The sequence below is a fragment of the Olea europaea genome, chromosome 10 (assembly GCF_002742605.1).
Source record: "Olea europaea var. sylvestris chromosome 10, O_europaea_v1, whole genome shotgun sequence".
Taxonomy (NCBI): Eukaryota; Viridiplantae; Streptophyta; class Magnoliopsida; order Lamiales; family Oleaceae; genus Olea; species Olea europaea.
Window position 1 is genome coordinate 41,970,914 of NC_036246.1, and position 19,322 is coordinate 41,990,235.

The following is a 19,322-nucleotide window of genomic DNA, read 5'->3' on the forward strand; positions in this document are numbered from 1 at the left end:
TATCTTTTGTTCTCAGAAAAGAAATACTATATGGTTTGTTTTCAATTTTATTATCATTTCAAAGTAGAAGTAAATGCTTCGCATCAAACCGTGTTTAATTTGAAACAAAAAGTTTCCATGTACTAAACACATGGTAATAACAGTGAATATAATTGGACACAATAATTGGCAATTTTTTTAACGGGTATATCAAATATTTGATATGCATAGATATAATAGAATTGGACACAATAACCATCAAATATTCTCACACAACTCTTTTTCTTAGAAGTCTAAATATCTCACATTGAATAAGTGTGAAATAAATAGAGAGAATTGCACCATCCATCAATTTTTCTTCATCTTTCAATATTGCCCTTTTACTGAGCTTTAGCCTCATGTACTGCTCAACCGGCCCTCCTGGAGAAAAATTCTCCCAACCAAAATCTTTCTCATGAAAAAGTGATATCTAGTGGATTGAGCATGACAACAGCAGAAGCACAGCAAATTTCTTTCTAGTCTGAATCAGAATCGGGATACACAGATGATCTAACTGATGTACGTTTACTATCAAGATAATCATCATTATCTTCTTCTCCTTTCTTCTCATCAATCATACCTGCAAAATGATGGTTTAGAAACTGCAGCAACATACCCAAGTCGCAAAGCATTTTGTATAAAATCATCACCTTTCTTCAACAGAAGAACTTCAAGAGTCCTCGTGCTAAAATCATCTTTACCTCCCATGTCATCAAATCCAACCAGCCTCCCTATCGCAATTCCTTTCCTGAAAAACAATTCCAAATCCATATAAGCAACATATAAATCTGAACTGGATCAAGCTCGGCATATATTTACTGCCCATCAAAAGGCATTCATAAACTGCAGACCAAAAATTAAGGTACAAAAAATAATCATTTCCATGTAGGTTGTGATCCAATTTAAGAAAATATTCAACAAATGAATACACCCAAACCCATTGAGGTTTGTGCCAGAAGATTCAGAAAGCTATACCACCCCTTACATTGTCTCTTATTCCAATGACTTGAAGCCTACCAATTGTCAAAAATGACACCATCCCTTTCCGACCAATGAAAACTAAAAGCCTGACAATAAGACAGGTAGTCAAAGATTCTACACAATCTATTGCTAAAATTCACTTGTTTCTCACTTGTGTGGAAGTGTGTTAATGTTAATATTTTTTTAGAATACTATGTTGTCATGTTAAATATGGGCCAACGATATATATAATTCTCTCATGTCATTCTCCATCTAAAATTCAAAGAGGAAGTTGTCGGGATGACCTAGTTAGAGAGAACAAGGCTCAATTTAGATTAAGATAACACGCCTTTTCTTTTCCCAAAAACACTAATATCTTTTTCTTGTTCATTCTCATCCCTACCTATCTTTCTCACCCATCCATCAACCCACCCACTACGAATTCAGATTTTATCTTCGTCATGAAGGATGATTCACTGAGTATTCCGTTGTTCTATGAAATGTGAACAATGCAATAACAAAAGTAAAAACAGTAATATCTCTTTCTTGTTCATTCTCATCCCTACCTTTCTCACCCATCCACCCACCCACCCACTACGAATTCAGATTTTATCTTTGTCATGAAGGATGATTCATTGAGTTTTCCATTGTTCTATGAAATGTGAACAATGCAATAACAGAAGTAAAATATTGCATTGCAATGATTTTGTGACAAATAAAATAAGAGAAACAAAATGAACCTCTGAAGACATTTAATTTTGTTTGAGAACCCTAAAGTACCCTCTCGAGTCCAAAGTAGCTATTACTCGAGATCCCTCAAGGTGCTTCTAAGATCCTCATCCCAGTAAGGATGAAAGGGGTAATAAGCCCATTTCTTCAAATAATGTCACACAGGATTATTAACCCTTAAAATGGGCATTTAATATGAATAATGAAATTGAGTATTCACTTTTTAGAATGAACCTCTGAAAACATTTAATTTTGTTCAAGAACCCTAAAGTAAACTCTCGAGCCCAAAGTAGCTATTACTGGAGATCCCTCAAGGTGCTTCTAAGATCCTCATCCAAGTAAGGATGAAAGGGGTAATAAGCCCATTTTTTAAAATAAAGTTACACAAGATCATTAACCCTTAAAATGGGCATTTAATATGAAAAATGAAATTGAGTCTTCACTTTACAGTGGCCATTAAAAAAAAAAAAAAAAAAAAAAAAAAGAGAAAAGAATGAGCATTTTTAAAAGAAATCCCAAAATCAAATAAGAGGAAATTATCAAGAAGGGATCTATACTAATAATCACTAATCCGATTCAACTATCTTCTCCAGTCGGGTTATAATTGATAACTTAATCCAGATCTTGGTAACTATTAAGCAATGCTATTAATCCTATTTTTCTAAAATCGAAGAACGTAGTTTTCTCTAAACAAACATGTCATTAGTTATCTTAGCTTTGATAGCCATACTCAGTGTTACAACCAACTAGAAAAATTGAGATCCAAACATATAGAATGTGATTCACTGATAAAATATAGAGACTCAAAAAAAAAAAAAGAAAAAAAAAAAAAAAAAAAATTCTGAAAAAAAACTCAAAAAAAAAAAAAAGAAAAAAAAAAAAGAAAAAAATTCTGAAAAACAACTCAGAAATGCATGAAGTGTACCATCAATAAACAATGAAAGAGGACTGACCTAAATAGTATGACACAAGGCAATGTTTTGATTCCCAGCTTTGTAATGAAGAAAGGTGCATTCTACAGAAACATTTATAATGAATAGCCTCAGTATTTTTCAAGTGAATGAAACCAAACACTAGCACAAAGAGTATAAATGAAAATTGGTGACACAATAACACAATTTGGTTGGAAGGAAAAAGATGGAGAGAAGTAAACTTCTCGATATTTTTCTGAAATTGGTGACACATTAACACATAGTTATCCAATGCCAAAATAGTTAAGTTAATCAACTATCCCTCATATTAAACAAGGAATAATCAATTTTCCTTTCACAAGGAGTAGAAATAGGGTGGAAACTATTCATTAGTCAGTTTTAAAATATATGGAGCATAAAGGTTTTGTATCTCTAAATACAAAACCATTCCTAGAATTTTGTCTCATAAAATGGCTATCTTCACCATTCCTAGAATTTTGTCTCATAAAATGGCTATCTTCTATGTAGACATACAATTATACTTAAACAAAACACACATATATTTAAACATCATTAAGTAAATAAATTGCTCGATTTTGAGTTAGGCATGGAATTATTATTTGTTACAAATGCAAGGTGTTCCAAGGATTCTGAGGTGGCAATTATTTAGCCATAACATTAGTAGTTATACAATGCCTAAAGTGTTATTTACACCATACAACTATCCCTCATATTAAACAAGAACGGAATAACCATCCTTCCTCCTGCAAGGAGCAGAAATAAGGTGGAAACTCTCCATCAGTCAATTTCAAAATATATGTAGCATAAAGGTTAAAACTGACCTCAGCATCCAACTTGACAAATTTGGTGCTAAAATGTCTTAGAGCGAGGGACTTCAAATGTTTGTCCATAATCCTAAAAAGAGTCATTAGACATAGTTATAGAAGATATTAGAAGATTTGTCACATGTAATTAAATATATGAGAATCCACAACTGTGAAACATGTACTAAACCATGCAAGGCCTCGTACAAAATATTAGTCTCACATCACAAATTTTGGCTCAAGCACATTCCTTGAGTTACATTTCTTTTTTTTTTTTTTTTGGATTTAATTTAAGGCTTGAAGATGTAATTCTAGCCAATAAGCCTTTGTTTGACACTCTTTAAAATTTTAATACATTTTTCTCTCTTTCTTTTCAATCACAAATTCTTCAATAAAATAATATTATACGTAAATAAAATTTTTTCCTTCTTTCTTAACCACACATTCTCCCAAAAAATACTATTCCATAATACATCTTATCAAAATTTCTCTTTATAATGGGGCTCAAACAAGGGCTAAATATTATGCAAAATTATAGTTTTCAAGCTAAAGGCTAACCAAACATCTCACAAATGAGAAGTTCCCTCCATCATTTCTTTACATATTGAGAGGGGGAGGGGGAGGGGGTGTGAGAGAGAGATAGAGTCCTTACTTGCAACGGTAGAACTCCCGATGGAAGAAGTGACAAATCACTTTATCACTTCCAGTAACTTCACCCAAAAAGTCTGCTTCAGTTATGTCCCTATACTCTCCGTGCCCTTGCATTTTCAATTCATGTCGCTTCTCGGCTTCTTTCTATAAGAACAAATCCAGGAAAACACTATCTCTACCATCCAAAATCCAACCTCAAATAAAATCACAGTAAGATGTTTGAAATGAGCATGCCGAGTTACAAACCTTAAGAGCAGCAATCCTATCTGCATGCAATTTTTCCAGCTCAGGGTCCTGTCGTAACACAATGATTATACACAAAGCACATTTTTGCAGCAATAAAGAGAGAAATTATAAATTTATTCTCCACTTACATCCATCAATTCATCAAGATCAAATTCCTCATTAACAGAAGACGATGCATGTCCTTTTTCTTGAGCAAGTAATTCCTGTAGTGAACTCATGCGTGAGATACAAGTGTGTAACACTAGCTAATTGGCACGATATTGTTTTTTGAAATTTCTAAGGTATGTAAGTGTCTAGCATACAAGTAAAGTTCATTCGTCATTTTTCATTGTTTACTTCTTGAAAATCATTGTGAAGATTGAATGCAGTAACCATGCAAAACTATAAGGAGTGGCTGAAACTATTAAAACTAAAATGGGAAATTCGAATTTTGAAGACAAATTCTATATCTTGCTCCAAAAATAAAAAAATAAAATAATAATAATAATAATAATAGTAAATAAATAAATTGGGGAAAGAAAGGAATAATCATGAAGCAGGGATCACCTTTTGGTAATCACGGGCTGCAGCAGCCATTACATTGCCGAAAGCCAAATTAGAGAGGGTTGATTTCACTGAATCAGGATCCATTTCTCTTTTCACTGTGATCAAAATTTCATGTTCATCATACACAGAAGAAGAAACAAATTAATCTATTCATCCACATAGACAAATTACCTTCGATTTCAGAAAAATAAGATGAAAACTTTCCAAGATCTAGGTTTATATAGCGCTTACAAGCCAAGGCTGGAAAGATAGTTTGAATCGAAGTAGCGATTATTATTTAAAAAGAGGGAAATGAAATACTAGTGGCCTTTCTTGATAAATTTCTATTATTTGATATTTGGAATTTTCTCCGAAAAAAGGCTCCTTTCTTTTCTAATGTCCACAATAAAATGAAGACTTCCAATTTTCCCATTTTAAAAGGTAAAAATTTTCTATAACTTTATTATATTAAGAAAAGAGCTCCCTTCATCTTGCTACTTAAGCCTTGTTAGCCCCTCATGTTCTCAAACTCATTTTTAGTAACACATTCTCCCAATATTATAATTTTGAGTGTAAACTTACAACTTTTCCTTAATTTCCTAAGCCCACATTCTCCTAAAAAATGAATTCTATTTTAAAAATATCTCTACCAAACTCTTATAAAAGCATCTTGATGGGTCTCAACTATTATCTACTTACGTGTTGAAACTTTAGAAACATAATTATGAAATCTGGACCTATCAATCTATGATGTTCGGACTCTCTAAAAATGAAGAAGTATTCGTATCGACACGACATAACACGGATATTGATACGGAATATGGATAAGATTATTGATTTTGCACTCGGACGCAAAAGGGAGAAGATGACTGTTTTCTAGCTTTGCGTCAAGGGTTTTGTAGAAAGAAATAACAGAGAAAGAGTTCGGAAAGACTAGGCTATTGAGTTTGTTGGTTAGTGAGTTTCTAGTTAGCTGGGTTTTAGGGAATTGAATATTGAGATTCTAGGTTATTATGGGAATGGGATTTTCGGCTTAAGGAAAATTGGGTATTTTGTGTTGATCTTGCGCATGTAACTAGATATGTTATAGTTGTAATGTATATGATTATTGAGCAGCAACACAGAATGCAACATTTTGAGAGCAGGTTTTTTTTTTTAAATTTTTAAAATTTTTTTAATAAGTAAAAACAGCAACTAAAAGATGAAATAATTTTTTATTTTGAGTTTATTTTTGTATAAAATTTCTTATTTCTCATATTTTATCTGTCTAAACTTTTTATTTTGTAATTAAAGTGCTAAAACTTTTTTTTTTGGTATTAAATTTAAATTTATTTCTATAATTGTTTTTAAATAATATATAAGATACTGAAATTGATTTTTTTCTTTAATTTTTTTTTTGAAAAGAATTTATTTTGCCTTTAAATTTACATTGGTGTCATTTAAAAGTATATTTTGTAAGATGTATCACCATAGCTGTATTTAAAGTTCGGATCATTTTTAACTGTATCCCCGTATGTTAGATATATATTCGTATCCAACACACACTCGAGTTCGAGCATCGTAGCCATCAATGACCCGACCATGGGGTCAACGAGCCAATAGTCAACACATCGAGTCATTGGTTTAACTGGGGAAGTCATTGTCAAATTAATGAAATCTACCATGCTAGACACCCTGGTTCAAGTCTCACTTAGCTACAATATTTTTTATATTTTGTATTGAAGGCAATTGCAAACTAGTTTTCAATGAACTGTTCTGATTTCTTCTGGAAACCCATCCAAACCAGTCGATTATTGACCGGTTTCCTTGTCAATCGGTTCATTGGCATTACTCAAACCGGGCCAGTGTCCAATTCTCCATCAGGTGTCCCAATGGTTTGGGGGTGAAATCTTCCATTATAGATACAGTTGTTCAAGTCCCACTTAGCTACAATTGGGCCAGACCTAAGACTTTCACCTTAGTCGAACTCCAAAAGTTGGCCCTCAAATCTGATATCACATTATATCAGCTAAGCAATAAAGTCACCGACGGCTGTTTTAACATATATGAAAGGACAAGATCAGCAATTTACAAGCAACCTCAATGCAAAAAATGGATTAGTACAGTACGTTGAGCCTCTGAAATGTCGCCAGAAGTTATGTAAGTTTTGGAAAATATGAGCTGATACTTATAGAAAAGGCCAAAACTCTGATTCGTGTTTATTAATGGAAATGGTAGGAGATGACATGTTACTACTATGAGCTGAACCAAAAACTATAGTGAAGGCCATGTAGACAATTGAAATGTGCATCCATTCCAACAAAATATTAAAATGGAAGAATCAAGTGAAGATAGAACATTATAATGATCTTATCTCCGTTTGTAGAAAGTAAAAGATCAAATAATATGTAACCAAACAATCAGACAATATTCTCATAAAACATTGATCAGTTTCAATAGGTGCGAGCCTAACATAGCACAAGAGAGTGAAATTAGAAGTATTTAGCTGCTGGCTTCTGATATGTGGCTTTCGAGCAGTTAAAATGTGTAAACTCATACGTGTGTAAAAGTATAAAAGCAACCGTTTCATAGAAAATGAGACAATGATGATCAATAGTTCAACGTAAAAAGTTGAGAGTTGAAGGACATGCTTGGAAAATCTTTCTCACTTACTTTTTCTAAATCAATTTGCATTCAAGAGTTAAACAAAAATGTGTTTTACATTGGTTAATTCTAGTATTTTGAAATCAGAAAGAAGATGCGCAGGCGTGACATCTTGGAAGCAAACGTGTAAAGGTTAGAGCTTTTCGCATATCACTTATCCGGGTCATCTTTGCATAGAACCTATTGAGACCGGATCATGAGCTAAGAGAGTTTGAAAAGCATGATAGGACCTTCGCCCTCAGCCTCTAGTCGCTAATAACAAAGTAGCACCGAAAGCACCAGAGTGATGGAAGAATGCCAAAAAATTTATTACAATATCTAACTGATAGTGTCCTCTCACTGTCTCAAACAAACAAGTTACGAGAAGTAACCTATTTCAATAAAATTGGAAATCAAAATACAGTACCATGGAGCTCCAAGTTCGTGTGTGCAAGGAAAATAGAACTCTAATTGAATCAATTTTCCTTTTCATGTATTTATTGTAATTCGTATTTACAGGACAATTGCCAACCACAATTCAAGTTTTTCCATATGAAGAAATGCAATGATCCAAACAGGTCAAAAAAGCGGAAAAAAATTATTTACCCCTGAAGTATCTCACGCCACGCAGATCTCGGAATCTTTCAAGATAAAACTGGTATCTAGAGCACCACGTCAACTCTATAAATTGTGCATAATCTTACCTCCAAAAAAAAAAAAAAAAAAATACAAAACTCACGTTAAAAAAAACGCAGATTTACCTCAAATATACGTCTGGATTTGAGATAGGATATCGCGATTAGGTGATTGGGAATGTCTCAATTGGAGCCGAGAGACAGCGATTTGGCGATCCGTGAATGTGTTGAATTAGGCTGGAACTGGGTTTGGGTAATAGGCTACAGGATACATGATTGATTTTTTAAGTGCGTGATTAAAGTGTACAGAAAATTTTTAAAATATTTTTTTATTTAATTATTTTTACTTCTAATTATTTTTATTTTAAAATTACTTTACGCATCAAACAAGTTTCGGAATGAGTTTTGCTCCTCTCACATTCACATGGGGAATCTCAAGATTTTTTTATTATCGGTCTTGAGTTGCTCCATCTACGACCCAGTAGAGCTGCTCATGAGAAATTGGAGAAGAAATTACTTTTTCTAAGGAAACCAGAAGCATCTCCTAAGAACTGACCTTAAAAGTCCTACTCATGTCTTCACTGCATGACCTTTGAGCAAAAGTAGAGTAATATTTTCAATTTTAGATCTTGTATACAAAATAACAATGAGTAATAAGATAAAGAGGAAAAATCGATACGCCATGTTCATTTTAATGCATCTAAAGTCATATTTATCATATAATACATGTAGTGAATTTTATTTATTAGTTATAATTATTTGTAACTCGTGTTTTGACTTTTATAGGCAATGAAGTGAAAGCTTTTCCGAGTTTAGAGTCTCAATGGAAGAGGTTGACTTGCGTACACTTTGAAATAACAAACAATAACAAGATTTTTTATTATTAAAGACCGAGCCCTTGTCTGAGCCCCATTTTGGGGGAGATAATGAATTTTTGAATAGTGTATTGATGGTAAATGTGTGATTAAAAAATAAGAAAAAAATTTGAATTTAAGTGTAATATTATTTTATTGAAAAATGTATAATTAAAATAATATCAAAATATTATTGAAAAATGTATTTTTTCAAAAGAATGGGACTGAAACAAGGGATGAATGAGCAATTATAATAAAATATCGAGAATTAACTTATATCCGTTTAAAAGTTGGAGATCAGTGATCAATTTGTCACTGAGGTTATAAGTTGGGACCATTAGTGCAGTCTCCTCTTTTCCAATCTTTCCCGTTTCCCTGTCATTTCTCTCTCATTACAAATTTACTCTCCAACAGAGGAAAATCGAGAGGGTGTTTCTTTCTTATATGAATAAAAAATTAATGTATGAAGAGAATAGAAATGCCAGTTAAAGTAGCAAACGAGGCCGGAGAGTCCCGTCCGTACGCCAACGGCGATTTGAAATTCCAAAACCCTAGCAATTCTGCCGCCAAGAAATCACGGGAAAGTGAGCGGCGCCGGAGACGCCGAAAGCAGAAGAAGAACACCAAGGCATCACAGGCCACAGCCGCCGGAGATGACAGCGGCTCCGCCGACGACAGCTCCAAAGAGAACTCCGATCCTCAGAAGGTATTGCTCCGATTTCTTTTTCATTTTTGATGTTATTTTTAGGGTTGTGAAATCTTTAAGTATTTACTTGAGTGGAATATGGTGGTCGAAGGTTATTTTTTAATTTTTGGTATAGATCTGCCCTTAGGGTTTCGCAGTTCATATATATTCTTGCATGCATATGCTCTAATGAGCATTTTCATATAGCTGAACTGTGGTGAAAATAAATCTGGTTAAGTGTAACTATGGGTGGTTATTGAAGTTCAATTTTAGATTTCCTGGTTATCAAGTAGGCAAAGCTGAGTATTCTCAAGTCTACCTGTATTTCCCCATATATTTTTGAGTCTCCAGCACACTCGAGCTGTACAAAGGTGCTAGAACAAAAATTATGAATTATGCTTTTCAACTGAATATGGTTCTAGTTACTTTTGGTGGTATGGAAACATCTTGAATAGAAAACCACTTGTTGTAGATAACTGTTAAGAGAAGTTCCAAGCAATTGGTATATCACGTTTCTGTCAATTTATTTCTTGATGTTTGAAGCAAATACACCAGTCTATAGATGGCATTGCCTTCTAACAGGTCTAAGGTCAATGTGGAGCATCTCGTAATACTGCTTTTCTCTGTGATACATTTTTACATGCAAAGATGCTATCTTCTATAATCACTGTGAAGGTTTTGCATCCTTTTCATTCCCCTTTTTATGGGTTAAGGAATTGTGTCTACTACTCAAACATGATAATCATGTTGTGAAAGGCTAGAGAAAAGTGAGCAGACCTGTGAATGGAGAGGGATATTTTAATAGCAGTATTTAATCCATTATAGTTAAAATGTGATTCAATGCGTAAGTGATGATGATCTATCTTTTCTATGGTTTATAAATGAGAATCAGAATCTTCTGTTTTGGTGAGAAATTGAAATATGAGTTGTTAATCCTGGGTAAGTTTTATTGTAACGATCCAAATTTTTACCTTTGGAATTATTATACATGTACCTTAAAATAATACATTCATAAATAATGAAAAAAACGTAATATCTTTTGAATGTGAAAGGTTTAAAACAAATTTTAAAGAAAGTATAATAAACATTATTAAAAATCTTTAACTACTTAAATCATTATTCATTTTCAACCACGCAAGCACAATCTACCTCCGATCGCCTTGAACCCGCCTCTTTTAATTACCTATAAAATTTTTAACATATATATGTGAGACATAAATATCAGTAAATGAGTAATAACGAATTTTCATCTCATATTTAATTAAGGAAAATCGTGACATATATATGGAGACCCGAGAATTAAAATATGAACTTCGTGGCTATAATTTTCGTGCGTAGCGCTGCTAAACTCTAGTCCTTTGAACTTACACATATAGGACCCTTATCATAATCATAGCCAGAATTTTCGTATTTTCATATTCATAATATAAATTTTCGTAAATTAAATAATGAAAGAACAATTTGTACTGCTACACTTACCTTTTACTTGATAATTCAAAAATGATAGAAGAAGTGATTGTTGGAGGAAGATCCTTGAGCCGCGTGTCGGGTTGTATGATTGTGTAAGTGTATGACTAAATTTAATATGAAAAAGACTAGAGAAAGAGTAAAAGTGTAGAGATAAAGTGATAGAGATTGAGAGGAAGAGTGTAAATAATTGGTGAGGGATAATCCAATGTTGAATTTAACTCCTATTTATAGTGCAAGCTCTTGGACCATGTATGGAAAATTGAAAGGAAATGGTTAGATGTTAGGCATAATCAAAATATAATCATGTGATCAAATCAATTGACTTGGCTTGAATCTTGGTGTAAATAATGCATGTGGTCTAATCAATTACCTTAGTTTATGTGGTCAAAGCAATTACTTTGCTTAAAATGTGGTGAATAATGCATGTGGTCAAATAATAATATTTAATCATAGCTAATTGACATATCTACATATAATTTTATTTAACTTTCAAATTAACTCATCACTTTGGCTCTCAAACTATTGGTTAGTAATTAATAAGGTCATTAGACTTTAATAATAGCGCACTTAAGTCCTAATTTTTAATCTAACGACTATTAATAAAAATTCTGGATATTACATTTATGCTGTTCTTAGTTCATTTATTTTTTCTTTTTATGGTCTAATCATTTTGTGAAATACATTGTGATCAAATTTCTTAGTTGCTTTTTAATTGAATACTGTTTCTTGGTCATATAATGAGATGTTGACATAAATAAAAGTTCTTGTTGAATGCTTCATAAAATTATGAACTAAGAGCAGTAAGCAGTAGATCTTGATGGTTATTTGTTTTCTTTTTATATGACAGCCTTTGGAGCAAGTAGAAGTGGAGTATGTCCCAGAAAAGGCAGAATTATACGGTGGCTTAGATGAGGAATTCCGAAAAGTCTTTGAGAAATTCAGTTTTAAAGAATCTGCTGGTACTGAGGTAAAAATATGTTTTATAATGATTCTTTTGTTTCCCTCTATCTTTTGCTATTCCCCCCCCCCCCCCCCCCTCCTTTCTTGTTGTCTCTCTCTATTATTTTCTCTGTCATAACATTTCAGTCTATTCAGGAGAATGATAAGGAGAATGAGACTGCACCTGATGCAGCCTCGAAGAAGAAGGCTGACTCAGATTCAGAAGAGGAGGAACAGGATACACAACAAAAAGAGAAAGGAGTCTCTAATAAAAAGAAAAAGGTTTTATTCTTCGTCACTGGTTATGTTGCAACATCACACTCACTTTTGAGAGAGATATGTGGGCAAGTTTTTTGTGGCTAAAATGACCTTATCTCTTGCAGCTTCAACGTCGAATGAAGATTGCTGAACTGAAACAGATTTGTTCAAAGCCTGATGTAGTTGAGGTATAAATTAACAATGTATGGTTCAAACATTGATAGTTTTTACTTGTCTGGGCTTTCTCCTGGTGAAGTGCAACATCAAAGATTCTATCATTTTAATTTTGCTATTAATTGGTTGATTTATTTCAAAGATCCAATTATTTTTGTTTTTGTCATTTCTTGGTTGATATATTTATTGTTTGTCGTTTACTAGTTTTGTGAGATCTAATTATTTTGAGTTTGTAGGTATGGGATGCCACTTCTGCAGACCCTAAGCTATTGGTGTATCTCAAATCATATCGCAATACTGTTGCAGTACCGCGGCACTGGTGTCAGAAAAGGAAATTTTTGCAGGTGAGTTACAATGGGTGATATATCTGTATAATGAGTTCCATTTAGAATGCATTACTATTCGTTACACACTTGTTCTAAGTAAATTTCGTAGAAATTAAGTTTGATCAAATTGGGTTATAGGGAAGAGGACAAGGAGGGTGACCTCAATGAGGTTTGTCTTATATGTATATATGTGGTTCTTGCAGGCAAGCAGCGGTGCCACTTCTGGAGTCTCGACATGTAGGTGTTTGGCAAGGGGAAACCTTGCTTGATTTTTCTTTTTAATTGGCTTTCTAGCATAGTTGGGTGTAGGAATTTTTATCACACCCTTTTAAATAAGTAAACATGCCTGATTAGAGTACCTTACCTGGAAACTAAACCTGCAATTTCTGCTTAGCAGGATGCTAAGGAATCTGCTTGGAATTTCAGATCTATTTGCTTTCCACAGAAAGCTTGGACTAGTTGAATTCGCACTCTAAAAATTCGGCTCTAGGATTCTTAGTTACTTGATTTGCGTATAAAATCTTTTGCACACAGCTTATCTCATCTTTTGAAATCGTTTTGCAGGGCAAGCGTGGTATTGAGAAACAGCCTTTTCAACTTCCTGATTTTATTGCTGCCACGGGGATTGAGAAAATTAGACAAGTGAGACCGATTTTACATCTTTGTAGTTTCATACAATTTCATGCTTACACAATGTAAGAGATACCATCAATAGTCTATGTTGCTCAGACTCAGGCATAGGATATTGTGTATGGGTGTGCGCTTGTCAGCATTTTTGGTGATTTTGTTGTTACCTTTTCCATATTGCCTGGGGGCAGGGAGTTGATATGTGAATGCTTGTCCTGGGATGCTCATATTAGCTAATAAGGGCTCTCATTTGAATGAAGTGGTTAGATGAATATGTGGTTCATTTTTAGTTTTCTGGTCCTGGACCTATTTTAACCCGGAAGTTATTATATAACTTGTTTGAAAACATGTCATCACAGCCAATGGATGTGTACTTTATTATTATTACATAGTGCTATCTTTTGTCCTGTCCTCAATGTGTGTAGTTTTTTCTTAGTAATAGTATTGTATTTAATTGACTATGATGGAATCTTCAATGTTGATGTATTTGTCAAGCCTTTTGTCATGTAATGTAGATTCTGGCCTTTTCATGTACTTCATTTTGTTTATTTAATCTCCTCTCTCATTGTCCCCTTCATGCCATCCTTCACTCGGACAATTTCAAAACTTAAGTAGGAAAGATAAAAAAACTCAGAAAGGAAAAAAGGTATGTGTGCTAGAGCTGGTTCTGCATACATTTTGTTCCTTTCCCATTGGAGGTTTTCATTAAGGTTAGGCTCTTCAAATGACAAAATGTCTAGACCCAAGAGGAAACCTGTGTTTTTTTCTTGTTTCTGAAGAAGACTACTAAAAAGTTGCACTGATTACAAAATTGTTCATGTTTATAATCTTTGTCCTGCATTCAGTTATTCAGCATCCTTGTCGTTATATTTTAACAAGTAAATAAGCAAGTTACACTGTTATTACTGGGGTTTCTTCTATCACTTATATCTTGCCCTCTCACTTCCTCCTATGTGACTTGTTCATTCTTTTATAGCAGCGAAGCCTTCTGTGTGTTTATATGCAGGCTTACATAGAAAAGGAGGATAGCAAGAAACTGAAACAAAAGCAACGTGAAAAGATGCAGCCAAAAATGGGAAAAATGGATATTGACTATCAGGTATTATATGTTCAATCTCAAAACAATATGGGCCTCACAATACCTCTCAATGTTGTATTTGTTTAAACTGATGGCATTGTGTGGAGCTCATCAGTCACTTATTTTTCTGCTTTTCTCCTTGTATTCTTTTGACACTTCACTTCTCATACAGGTACTCCATGATGCGTTCTTCAAGCATCAGACTAAACCGAAATTGACGGCACATGGTGATTTGTATTATGAGGGGAAGGAATTTGAGGTATTTAGTTCACCAGAAATGTTTGTCCACGGCATTTTTTTTTTTTTTAAATATATGTTTTGGATAAAGCCAACGAGTGTGTTAAGTAGATGATGATTTTTTAAGATATGTGATTGTTAATTTAAAACTTTTCTTTTACAATTCTTTGGATTAGTAAAGTATCACATTGTATTTTTGTTCTAAGTTTTACTCCTTGATTTGTGGTGCAATGCTTGGTCTGTTTTCAATCCTTCAGATTGTTGTTTCAAATATGGGGACATCAAGTTTATTATGTTTGAAGCTATGGAGTGCCAGAAAAATATTAAAAAAAAAAAAAAAAAAAAAAACTCCTTCATCTCAAATGGAGGCTAAGATATAAATAATCAAACACATAACAAGATCGAGAACTCAGAACTAGAATTGAAAGTCTAAAACAAATGAAATAACGAACAAATACTTGAGAATTTATGTTGCTTACATTCAAAAAGGGAAACGTAGAGAAAGAAAAAAGATGTAGAAACAAGAAGAAAAATATAAAAAAAAATTATTTATTTTAAAAAAAGGGAGGGAAAAAAAAAATAAAAAAAAAAAAAAAAAAAAAAATCACTCCTTGGAGAATAATTGCTAAAATTGTACATGCTATTTGTTCAGCTTTTAACTTCCATTTGAATTACACAGGTAAAACTTCGAGAAATGAAGCCAGGAACTTTGTCACAGGAACTAAAAGAGGCTCTTGGAATGCCTGAGGGTGCTCCTCCTCCTTGGCTTATCAATATGCAGGTCGTGAGAGATAATACCTCATTATATTTCCTCTGTTTGTTTGATCAGTATATCTTTTGAAAATTATCCCTCATTATCCTTAGGATAGAGATGATTTTAATTTTTATTTTCTTCCTTCATTTCAGAGATATGGTCCTCCACCTTCTTATCCGAGTCTGAGAATTCCGGGGCTTAATGCTCCTATTCCTCCTGGAGGTAAATTTGGCTATGGACATGGAGACTGGGGCAAACCACCTGTAGATGAAGTAGGTTTACCTTCCCATTTTCTTTATTTGCACACTCCATCCTTTTTTGTTTATTTTTTCTTACTCTCTCTTATTTTCACTTCACCAGTATGGACGTCCCCTGTATGGAGATGTTTTTGGCGTTTTGCAACAAGACCAGCCCAATTATGAGGTGATAACCAGTACATCATGAAGAATTTCATAAATGTTTTTATTCTTTCTGATGATATTCCAGTTGATGTGTCTGCTTTTGTGCTTAAGATTTAACTTATCCAGCTTCATCATATCGATCCGATTTTCAGGAGGAACCTGTTGATAAGACAAAGCATTGGGGTGATTTGGAAGAGGAGGAGGAAGAAGAAGAGGATGAAGAAGAGGAAGAGGAAGAACAGATCGAGGAAGAGGAACTGGAAGATGGCATTCAATCTGTCGATAGCCTTTCAAGGTATAGTATTTGCCTTCATTCCCGTGTTCGACGTTTCTCCTTCACGTCGGTGTTGAATTACTAATAACGATGAATGTGGGACTAGCATTGAATGGAATGCCCAGTGTAACCCTAGGTGCTAATAGGGCCTTGTATTTCTCTCGACAATTTTTGACATGGATAATGTACTTCAAATTCTCATATTAAAAAAGGCCTTCTTTTGTATCAATTGATGGAGTAATTAAATTTGAAAGATGTTTTTGATGCTGGCGCGGGGTCCATTTTTCACGTTCCTTTATTTGTATTTTTATAATGTTTTAGATACCCTATTTGGGTTGTTTCCGAGTCTGACTTGTTTTTTCTTGTTGAATGGGGTTCAGCACTCCTACTGGGGTTGAAACCCCTGATGTTATTGACCTTCGGAAGCAACAGAGGAAGGAACCTGAGAAGCCTCTCTATCAAGTGAGTACAACTTTTGACTGCTGTCATCTTCCCAATCAATTTTCCGAGTTTCACTTTTTGGAGCTCATCATTTTTTTTCTTGTTCTTTGAAGGTGCTGGAAGAAAAAGAAGAGAAGATAGCACCAGGAACCTTGCTGGGCACAAGTCATACGTATGTTTCTGCTTCTTTTGACAAATATGGATAAACTTTTCGTATTCAGTTTTTTGCATTGTGAATTGAATTCCCATTATACTTCTCATACAGGTATGTGATCAACACTGGCACACAGGACAAGACCAGTGCTAAACGGGTATATGAATTTGATTTTCTCTTCTTTCCTTCCATTTTTTCCTTTATCCTTTACTTCTACTTACAAAAGGAGAGTTCTGCATGATCAGTTGGTTATTAGCTTTGAATTGCCTATCATTGGTATTGGGAAACTATGTTTGCGGGCTTTCATATTTCTAGTTGATTGCGTTACTAATTCAGACTGACAAGTGTTCTGCAATAGAAACTATTTAAATCTTTTTCTTGTTAACTGTTGTTTACATTGTTAATTGTTTTCTATTTATTTTCTGAAGACAATTGGAATACCTTTGAAACCCATGTCTCATTATTCTGCTGATTTGATGGCTTAATTTGTTCTAGAAGTATCATCAGGCTCCACACACACACATACACACGTGATCCCGGCAATAAAGTAGTTTCTGCAAGCATTCAGTATATTGGGATGACTGATTTTGTGCATTCAAGATCTTTTGGTTGATTCTCAAATTATGTAGTTACTATAATTAATTCACATGCAGGATCAGTGTTCCTTTCATGAAAGCTGAAACAAAATTGCTATATGTAATTGCAAAATGCGTTTGCAGATATTGGAGTCGCAAACTGTTGATTAATTATTTGCGACCTATGAAATCTCAAATGATAAGGCCTGCAATTCCTCGCTGTTTGTTTGCTTTGGCTGTAAACTGTGTCATACTTCCATGAATCATAGATCACTGGCAAATTATGAAATAGCTGAATATATGTTACCGAGAACCAATGGAAGTGTCTGAATCTGTTGCAGATTAATACAACAAATTGATGATGTTTCTTTCACTTTTTATCCCTCTTAGGTTGATTTGCTTAGGGGTCAGAAATCAGATAGAGTCGATGTAACACTAGCACCAGAAGAGTTGGAACTCATGGATAATGTTTTGCCTGCCAAGTAAGTCGAGTCCTTTTCTTGTTATCGTATCATTCATTGACCAGGTTATATGTGAAGAAGGATGGCTTATTGCCTTGTCGTGTATAACCCAGGTATGAGGAAGCCAGAGAAGAAGAGAAGTTGCGAACTCAGCGGGAGGATTTCAGTGACATGGTTGCTGAGGTAGGTGCACCTTGGAGTCGTTCAATTTCCAAAGCCCCATTTATATTCCTAAACACCATCAAGAAAAGCCTTCTAACACATAATCATATTTGTCCAGAATGAGAAGAAAAGGAAAAGAAAGATGCAGGAAAAAGAGGGCAAATCAAAGAAGAAGGACTTCAAGTTTTGAATTGTCTTTTGCAACTTCTGAAGATAAAAGCATATAGAGCTTTTGAGTTATGGGTAGTGCTTCCCATATTGCAATTTATAGTCATTGCTTTCCTGCACCGTGATATGTTAGTGGCTGTACTTTTGGTTACTGTAATAAATGACCTTGCACGCCTGTGCTTTTGACTACAAGGATGCTGTGTGAACTATAATAGTTGGGTTCGTACTAATTGAGTAACGAGTTCTGTTCTATCAAGATCTGAAATAAAAGGCTAGGGAAGGACGTGAGGTGACAAGATATTTTCGTTTGAATTTGAAATAGTTCAGTTTGATTATTGAGCAATGAAATTTCCAAGGGATTGTGTATGATGGTTGAAGAAGAAAAGTGTTCTATGATAGTTTATAAGAATATGGAGTGTAGTATGCTTCTGAGATAAACCTGAATTTCTGGTTGCACAAGTACAAGTCTGTTAATATTTGCAGGAAGCAACAGGAAAGATCATGCTAAAATCTAGAAACCCTGTCCATCGCTTGATTGTGTGATTAAACCTGGACCGACTTGAAAAGAGTCGAACTACTAACGGCAACGGGGTGGCCCCGCCCTTTCTCCGTTCCTCGGCGATATTTTTGGGGTGGGGGTGGATCCCTATATACTAGTTTATTAATTTTTAATCTCACATTATTACCTTTAAATTATGTTCTAAATTTGAAAATGAAATAGGAGCGGGGGTTTTTGAGTAGGTTTTCCATCCCCGTCCTGATTCTCTGACAGGGAGGGGGCCCTCTCAACTGAGCATGGAAGGATTTGGCATCAATCAAGTAACTGTATTTAGTCTTGTTTAATAGGTTAATTATACTTGAATTTGATTTTAACTAGGTAAATAAACTTTGATTTAATTTCAGTTAAGTTAATTTCATCAAAGTTCACCAGTAGAAACGTAGTCGTTAGGGGTTAATGTGGAATAAGTATAATTCTTTAGTGAAATAAATAATTATCATTCTGACTGTTATGTCATTGTTTTTTATCAATCAAGGTGATGGGATTTGATGAAGTTACTTGATCTTAATTAAATTCAAGATTTTGTTCACGTTAAATTGACGAGGAATAATATGAAAGTTGTCAAATAATATTTGTCGATGATTTAAAATGTGGCAACTTCGCA

At 34.0% G+C, this 19,322-nt stretch overlaps 2 protein-coding genes across 5 annotated transcripts; one reads left to right on the forward strand and one right to left on the reverse strand.

Moving 5' to 3' along the window:
- Positions 1-165: 165 nt before the first annotated feature.
- LOC111402328 (thioredoxin domain-containing protein PLP3B-like) lies at positions 166-8,393 on the reverse strand. Of its 3 annotated transcripts, XM_023030555.1 has the most exons (10): positions 8,248-8,393; positions 8,093-8,148; positions 4,886-4,980; positions 4,468-4,542; positions 4,340-4,387; positions 4,095-4,237; positions 3,461-3,533; positions 2,661-2,722; positions 669-766; positions 166-598 (listed from the first exon to the last, which is right to left on the reverse strand). In XM_023030555.1, exons 3-10 carry the CDS (start codon positions 4,967-4,969, stop codon positions 495-497), a joined length of 687 nt encoding a protein of 228 aa, XP_022886323.1. In that variant the 5' UTR covers positions 4,970-4,980; positions 8,093-8,148; positions 8,248-8,393; the 3' UTR covers positions 166-494. The 3 variants fall into 3 exon arrangements, with proteins under 3 accessions (XP_022886323.1, XP_022886324.1, XP_022886322.1); XM_023030556.1 differs by lacking the exon at positions 8,093-8,148 and having other exon boundaries at positions 8,248-8,389; XM_023030554.1 differs by lacking the exons at positions 8,093-8,148; positions 8,248-8,393 and adding an exon at positions 5,057-5,285.
- Positions 8,394-9,308: 915 nt separating this feature from the next.
- On the forward strand, positions 9,309-18,498 carry LOC111402330 (splicing factor 3B subunit 2). 2 transcript variants are annotated; one of them, XM_023030558.1, is made up of 18 exons: positions 9,309-9,681; positions 11,978-12,097; positions 12,238-12,351; positions 12,453-12,515; positions 12,738-12,845; positions 13,392-13,469; positions 14,461-14,553; positions 14,705-14,791; positions 15,449-15,550; positions 15,676-15,795; positions 15,884-15,946; positions 16,077-16,219; positions 16,579-16,660; positions 16,753-16,811; positions 16,905-16,950; positions 17,759-17,850; positions 17,943-18,012; positions 18,110-18,498. In XM_023030558.1, the coding sequence occupies exons 1-18, from the start codon at positions 9,439-9,441 to the stop codon at positions 18,179-18,181; spliced, it is 1,755 nt and encodes a 584-aa protein (XP_022886326.1). In that variant the 5' UTR covers positions 9,309-9,438; the 3' UTR covers positions 18,182-18,498. The 2 variants fall into 2 exon arrangements, with proteins under 2 accessions (XP_022886326.1, XP_022886325.1); XM_023030557.1 differs by having other exon boundaries at positions 9,310-9,681; positions 12,226-12,351.
- Positions 18,499-19,322: the final 824 nt, after the last annotated feature.

Excerpts from the sequence above, each read along its gene's own strand:
- LOC111402330 (XM_023030557.1), top strand. The coding sequence starts at position 9,439 with ATGAAGAGAATAGAAATGCCAGTTAAAGTAGCAAACGAGGCCGGAGAG. Across the intron at positions 12,846-13,391 it reads AGAAAAGGAAATTTTTGCAG|GGCAAGCGTGGTATTGAGAA; the intron begins GTGAGTTACAAT and ends ATCGTTTTGCAG. Across the intron at positions 14,554-14,704 it reads AAATGGATATTGACTATCAG|GTACTCCATGATGCGTTCTT; the intron begins GTATTATATGTT and ends CTTCTCATACAG.
- LOC111402328 (XM_023030555.1), bottom strand. The coding sequence starts at position 4,969 with ATGGATCCTGATTCAGTGAAATCAACCCTCTCTAATTTGGCTTTCGGC. Across the intron at positions 4,388-4,467 it reads ATCTTGATGAATTGATGGAT|GACCCTGAGCTGGAAAAATT; the intron begins GTAAGTGGAGAA and ends GTGTTACGACAG. Across the intron at positions 2,723-3,460 it reads TTGTCAAGTTGGATGCTGAG|AATGCACCTTTCTTCATTAC; the intron begins GTCAGTTTTAAC and ends ATGTTTCTGTAG.